We start from the raw sequence: 7342 nt of genomic DNA, 5'->3' as shown, positions 1-7342 counted from the left end.
TAGCCCTGCCTGTGACATTAACTCAAAGTGTGGTGATCTTAAGGATGTGCTCTTGCCGTAATGGTAGACTTTTCTGTGTGAGAGACCCAGAGTTGAACCCCATCCATCACAAATGAATGAATATCACTGTAATATTCATCCATCACACTCACCCTGAATATCACTGTCATATTCATCCATCACACTCACCCTGAATATCACTGTCATATTCATCCATCACACTCACCCTGAATATCACTGTAATATTCATCCATCACACTCACCCTGAATATCACTGTAATATTCATCCATCACACTCACCCTGAATATCACTGTAATATTCATCCATCACACTCACCCTGAATATCACTGTCATATTCATCCATCACACTCACCCTGAATATCACTGTCATATTCATCCATCACACTCACCCTGAATATCACTGTCATTTTCATCATCACACTCACCCTGAATATCACTGTAATATTCATCTAGGTTCTGCCATAGTCTGTGTGCGCTCATGTCTTGATAGGCATAGAAGAGGAAGCTCCATAGTCTCTCGGAGAAGCTCATTTTGTCTGTCAGTTTGACCATGGCTCCGGGGACGTATGACGGGGGAGCAGGGACCTGCCCACACAGCCTCTCCCAGGTGTTGGCTATGGAGAAGCGCAGGGTGAAGACCAGAGGCACCCCCAGCATCTCAGCCACCAGATCACTGCAGGCGTAGATGGGGTCTGCCAGCAACAAGTCATACTTGGCCTCTCTTAGTTTCCCCATGACAGTCTCTGATCTCAGAATTCCATCACACATCTTAATAGCCATCTTAAGGTCTCTTTCCATAAGGTCCGTCAACTTCAGATGGATCTGCAGGTAGCTCAAGTGATCCAGCTCATACATGAAGAAGTGCAGGAACTCCTCTAAGAAATCATTATTTTCTTTATGAGAAATGGAGACATTGAATGGTTCGTAGCTGAACCGAGAGGGTTCATTGGGGTCCATGAAGAGGGTGGCACTCGGCACCAGTACTGTTACACGGTGTCCTCTGTCCATTAGAGTGTCCAACACTGGCTTGAGGTTGATCCAGTGGCTTCCCTCAGTATGCCAAACTAGGATGTTGCCACAGTCTACTCTCCCGATGGAACATAACTGTATGATCAGACACGCTGATATATACAATGGCAGCTTCATGGCGACTATGTGGAAACAGGCTTGAAGCTATTCTCTCTATTTTCAAGTCAAACAAATCATTAACTCAAGAACAGTGGTACTACGATTCAGAGTTCAACTTCTTGCTACATGACAATATTAAGCCACACCTTCGTGTTTGGGGGTAAAAGGTGCACTGCCCATGTCAACAATGAATAGAGAATTTAATCATGGTTTTGTGTGTGTGCGTGTGTGTGTGTGCGTGTGTGTCTGTTTGCATGTGGTGTGTGAATGTGTATTCAATATGCACAGTCAAACGTACGGGTAAACGCGTGTCACTGAGTACGACAGTATTTACTGATTTGAGATAAGGAATTGATCTATCTTATGTGTGGCTGACCTTGTTCACTTGGAAACATGATTTATTGTCACCTGAAATAACGTTCTAAAGTAAAATCTCTCAGCAGTATCTTTACAATCATGTTTTGCATGTGAGCAGTAGTGAAGTCATCAGGTGAAAGAGGAGGCAGCTGATTTCAGTGTGGGGCCAGAGGGCACCTCTCAGGGTCAAGTCTGTTTGAAGAGATAAGAGTCCCCCAGCCTATAGGAAGCAGGGGGCATTGTGGGGGTTCTCAGCCATGGTACTTTGGCCCCTCATTAACATTGTAGATTCATTTCGACATTGGATCAAGGAGTGTCTGGAAAAACAATGAGGATTTGAATACTTAATTTGCTGCCCTGTTAAGAAAGTCGCTGCTTGAGGGGTATCAGCCTTCCTCTTGTGGTGCAGTGAATGGTCAATGTAATGGTCTATGTCACATACATGGTACAGCCCTTATGTGTAGGTTAGCTTACAAGAGATACTTATACCACAGAGTCAACATAAAACTTGGCTTGTCATAGAGTAATAGAGATTTCTCTATTTGCATATACGGTACATGTTCTGCCAGAGGATGCATGTCAATGGCATACAAAAAGAGTAAAGTGGACTACTTTGAGTGTCTTCCTTCAACCACACTGCCTCCTCTGTCCTCCTTCTCTTCTCTCTCTCTCTCTCTCTCTCTCTCTCTCTCTCTCTCTCTCTCTCTCTCTCTCTCTCTCTCTCTCTCTCTCTCTCTCTCTCTCTCTACCCATCCCCAGTGCTGATCATCCTCACTGGTGCCTCCTCTCCTCTGCTCTCTCCCAGCGTCAGGGTGTGAGTTACAGCGTGTTGCTTTTTGAAGTATACATTTGCATAATCTGATTTCAATGTGGGATTGTCGGAGCGGGCCCCTATAAGAAAGTGCTCCAGAGAGGAGAGGGTGCTGTCCAGCCCAACAATACAGCCCCCCCCCCCCCCGAGCCTGCACCTGCATCCCAACAGAGCTGCCACCGTCATGAGAGGAGGGGGGGGCTTGGTGGGGGGGGGGGAGGGGGAGCTGGGGGGGGGGGGGGGGGGGATGGAGGGGGAGCTGAAATATTTAAACATGCAGAGTGTGATTTGGTTTAAGGGGATAAAGAGCTCAGAGCCTATCGGTTGGCACCCAGCGCCAGAAATTCTTTTTCATAGCTGCCTCAGCCGGGAGAGCGAGGCTGCCTGTACTGATCTGGCCCATTGTGATAACAGATTCAGACAGTGTGCTAGACGCTGATAAGGAAATGTGCTCTCAATAGACGATTACCCCTGTACTTGGGAGAGAATAGTCAATCAGGCCAATATACTTGGATGAGGAGATGAGCAGAATACAGATTAGTTTTTTTTTTTTTTTTGCGGTTGTGTGTTCAATCATCCTGCCAAAAGTGACATATTACGTTTGAATGTTTTCTGCAAATAATGTGCATCAGCAAATGACAACATACATTGTTTAGACACGATGCTAAATGTTAATGCACCACACACGTCTATAAATGGATAAAAATGTCACATTTATTGCTTCAGAGAAATGTTGAGTAATGTTTGCTGAAATGGACACACAAATGCATCTTCTTTTTCACCACATAATTATATTATTATAGACTACCATCTTACAGAATCCATGATGCCTAACCAAAATAATGTTTTGTGAGAATATAAAGAAGATTGTTCAAAGTTGGGCCCAACTGGGAGAATAACCTGTTGGTAGTACAACAGCACCCTGCTAACCTCCCCGAACGACTCATCCCTGCTAACCTCCCCAAACGACTCATCCCTCCTAACCTGCCCAAACGACTCATCCCTGCTAACCTCCCCGAAAGACTCATCCCTGCTGGATAATAAGACGTCACCTGCCCGTTCCCACGGGCCGTGTGTGTCCAGCTGCACACTGCTCCGTTTACACACCATTAGCAGGTTTCGTCGTGGGGAGAAAAGGGCCTAAAGCCTCAAACCAACCCCTAAACACTCTGTTTACTCTGCGGCTCAGTAGATGCAGCCCTTTGGCAGGAAACAGGACAGATTTCCACAGTCACAATAGGTGATTAGGGGGTGTCGATCTGTGACCTCGATGTGTAAACTCCTCTTTTGTGGATGACATCATAGCCGATACAAAGGTGAACACTCACACAGAAAAGGAAACCGTTTTGTTTCGCGCTTATTTGTTCAACCGGGTTAGGGTTCGTTATCCGTTGATCTATTGATAATGTGTCTTAACGAATGGATTTTTTTTTTTAAACAGATGGCTTTTCTTTCTTCAGACATTCCTTTTATTGTGATACTGTATGTACGGTTATGGGTAAATCTGATTTCACAGTCTATCTAGAATAATGATGAGAGCCTACGGGTAATTATGTAATTGAAGCCAAATCTAATATTTGTGTATGGTTGCCAAAGGAATACTTTTAATAACAGATTTTCTGAGTGCAAAAAAACTGCATCCGCACACTCAAATCTGTGCAAAGAACATTGTTTATTGTGCGAGCTTTCGGTCATAGACCTTCTTCAGGCATAAAGCAGACAAGTGAATGCAGTGGTATAAAGGGTTCAAACAACATCACTTGATTAGCCAATGCACAACACCTGTGTCAAATATTTCACCTAGTGGCTAGGCATCAAGGGAATTGTAGTCCTAGATTTAGTGGACTACAAAAATCTCATATGTTCATGAGACAGGAAACACCAAAATACATATTTACTTACAATACATAGCAGAACAAAAAACTATAGAGAAATGCTACAAATGACAGGCTATGGGGTAGTTCACATCTTTTCGTCTTATGGAACTTTTGTGTTCACTGATTCTGCGTTGGAGGGGAGAGGATGTTTAACCAATATACATTTGATCACATGAGCATTTTAACAAATACACCAAAAAAATGGATTACTCCCCTTACAAGGGTAGTTTCCCTGTTTAAGGGGAGCCAGAAGGGTCTGTTTAGGGTTAGGCAACATGTTGGCTCTAACCAATTTATTCCACAGGTTAGGTCCTCCTCTTTTATAAACAAAAAGAGGTGGATCCGTAAAATGTTGGGAGAGAGCCGGATCCGTAGTCAAGACATGCCAATATTTCAGGATAGTGTTCTTAACAATGTGAGCCTGAGGAGACGTGTAAGTGGTGATACAAGACACAGAATAATGTTTTATTCACTTTTTAGACACTTTTTCTCAATACGGCAGATCTAGGTTTAGATAGAGCAGTATGGTAAGCCTCACCTACACATTGAGTAGAATAACTTTCTTTAGGAAGCGTTGTTTCATCTCCAGAGCTTCTCTGTGAAGTTTTCATCAGAATGGCAAAGGCGTCTCAGTCTGTAAAATTTACTTTTAGGTAAGACATTTTTTAGAGCTCTAGGGTGGGCACAGCTAGCTAGAAGAACAGGTGTCTCAGGACAGTACAGGGCGTAGTAGACATCTACTACCCCCCTGTACTGTCCCTCCTGAGACATCTACTACCCCCCTGTACTGTCTCTCCTGAGACATCTACTACCCCCCTGTACTGTCTCTCCTAAGACGTCTACTACCCCCCTGTACTGTTTCTCCTGAGACATCTACTACCCCCCTGTACTGTTTCTCCTGAGACGTCTACTACCCCCCTGTACTGTCCCTCCTGAGACATCTATTACCCCCCTGTACTGTTTCTCCTGAGACATCTACAACCCCCCTGTACTGTCCCTCCTGAGACATCTATTACCCCCCTGTACTGTCCCTCCTGAGACATCTATTACCCCCCTGACAATAGACGATAGCATAGATTAGTTTCCTGCTAGGACTGGTGGATAGAGGATTCACTTACTTAATCAAATGTATTTGTTGTAAGTCGCTTTAGAATGAGGCGTCTGCTAAATGCCCCAAAATGTGAAAATGTAAATACACTACAGTAGCATCTGACCGCGGTTGCGGTTGTGAGATGACCACTCATAAGGAGAGCGACGTCTGCTGAGCGGTCAGTGGTCAAGGTTTGACTGCACGCTGACCTATGACTCCGGGCCACAAGTTAAGCTGTCCTTTCTCTCCTCCCTTTTCTGGGCCCTTCAGACACTGGGCAGAGTTCAGAGGTCATCCTTGTGTCCACAAGGCCATCAGAGGCTATGTAGTGGACAATCATCACTCGCCCCATCTACTAGTTACAAAGGCCTTTCTGGAGACCCCAACATGGACAAGCACACAGGGAGCAGCTGTACTTGGTGTTACAGATGTGTTGCATGATGTTGATAGAAGTCCTTCCTTGTCAAAAACAGTAGGCCTACTCCAGGATACGGTCTTTATATCATAAATGATTATATTGTTTGACTTCAATTTGGTCAAATTGAGTTTGAGGTCAAACTAAACAAACAAAGCAAGTATTTCACAATATGGTTAATTAACAAATAATTTATTAAATTAATAGTTCCAATAAATAACATATTCACAAATTAACCAACATAATTTACAAAAACAGAATAATAAGGATAAGTTAATCACAATAGCCTTGACAAAAGATGGTCAAATAATAATCTTTGGCTACATGACAAGCTTCTGAATAATTGCTTGAATAGACAACACATATTTTCTCTGTTATCTGTCCACACAGCATAGCAGTCCTACGTTTGAAACATAATTCAAAGAGGACTGTCTGTTTTGTCATCATCCTTCAGATCAATCCTTGTCGTCCCAATAAATAATCAATACGGACAACAGCAATGTGATGTTCTAATACAATGGAATGTGGTCATATTGCAGAATAGAATAATAAATAGTAGCTTGCAGATGCAGGATCAGATTCAGTCTTGAAAATCAGCTTTGTGAGGAAAGAAACATGCCCATGGCTGTTTTTGTATTTCTGATTGCAGTCCGTCATGAATTGGACAGATCATAAAAAAAATTCTGAAATGTCTTTCTCAAATAATTCCTTGAAAGGAGAAACCTTGATGGGGAAAGAATTTTCCCAGAATCAGGAACATAAATTGCAGACATGAAGGGAGAATACATCCAAGATACATCCATGCAGATTACAGACTAACTCTCACAAGGCTCCCGTCTCTCCCCTGTCAAGATCTCAACACTGACGTACGACGTGGCTAAATCCACTCTTTTCAGTCAACGGGCACAGTATCGTCCACAAACATCAGACAAACATCCCTCGTGTGCAGAACACTGGCGTTTGAGCCAAGAGCCAAAATGGAGTCTATGGATCATGGAACATGATGGCAGTTTTCGCTCCTAGAGACATCGGGTAAGAGAGAGAGAGGCCGTCGTCGCAGGACAAGGTAGCGCTTAGCTACCACGCCTCGGTGCTGTCGCAGCTGGACCCTGGGGAGGGCACGTCCGTGTCGCTGGCCAGCCCCCAGGCTCGGGACGAGTGGAGGCGCTCCACGTTGCCCCTGAGGAAGGTGAGCAAGGCGGCGGGCGAGTGGGAGGCGGGCTCGCCCCCCTGGCTCTCCAGCAGCTCCACCAGGAAGTTGATGTAGCGCATGGCCAGACGCAGGATCTCGTTCTTGCTCAGCTTCTTCTCCGGCGGGTGGGTGGGGATGAGCTTGCGGAGGTCCGCGAAGGCCGTGTTGACGTTATGTTGCCGCCAGCGCTCCCGTGTGTTGGTGAACACCTTCCTGGTCATGGTGCTGCTCTCCTAGAGAGGGAGGAGGAGGGAGGTTAGGGTCCGACATATACAGTATATGGTGGCCATGGTGAGGGATGTTAAGATTAGACAGATATATGGTGGTGTCACAAAGCATTTCCTGAGGCACTAGAACATAACATGTTGGAAGATAATGGTTATTATTGCCCTTATCTCTAATGTAAAATTATTAATTTTACCATGACGAGAGATTGAAGCAATATTCCTA

General features: G+C 44.6%; 2 protein-coding genes across 2 annotated transcripts; both read right to left on the bottom strand.

The window, feature by feature from the left end:
- Positions 1 to 367: 367 nt before the first annotated feature.
- LOC308158660 (UDP-glucuronosyltransferase 2A2-like) lies at positions 368 to 1219 on the bottom strand. Its single transcript, XM_080532344.1, has one exon. It carries the CDS (start codon positions 1166 to 1168, stop codon positions 395 to 397), a length of 774 nt encoding a protein of 257 aa, XP_080388470.1. The 5' UTR covers positions 1169 to 1219; the 3' UTR covers positions 368 to 394.
- Positions 1220 to 6777: 5558 nt separating this feature from the next.
- tal2 (T-cell acute lymphocytic leukemia 2) lies at positions 6778 to 7113 on the bottom strand (the record flags this gene model as incomplete). The annotated part of the gene is made up of 1 exon (XM_080532418.1): positions 6778 to 7113. The coding sequence occupies one exon, from the start codon at positions 7111 to 7113 to the stop codon at positions 6778 to 6780; it is 336 nt and encodes a 111-aa protein (XP_080388544.1).
- Positions 7114 to 7342: the final 229 nt, after the last annotated feature.

This window comes from Nansenia antarctica, assembly GCF_963989245.1.
Source record: "Nansenia antarctica genome assembly, chromosome: 5".
NCBI classification, from domain to species: Eukaryota; Metazoa; Chordata; class Actinopteri; order Argentiniformes; family Microstomatidae; genus Nansenia; species Nansenia antarctica.
Note: the sequence above shows the minus strand (reverse complement) of the source record. Positions and strands in the feature narration are given on the sequence as shown.

Coding starts and splice junctions, on each gene's coding strand:
- LOC308158660 (XM_080532344.1), bottom strand. CDS start 1,168: ATGAAGCTGCCATTGTATATATCAGCGTGTCTGATCATACAGTTATGT.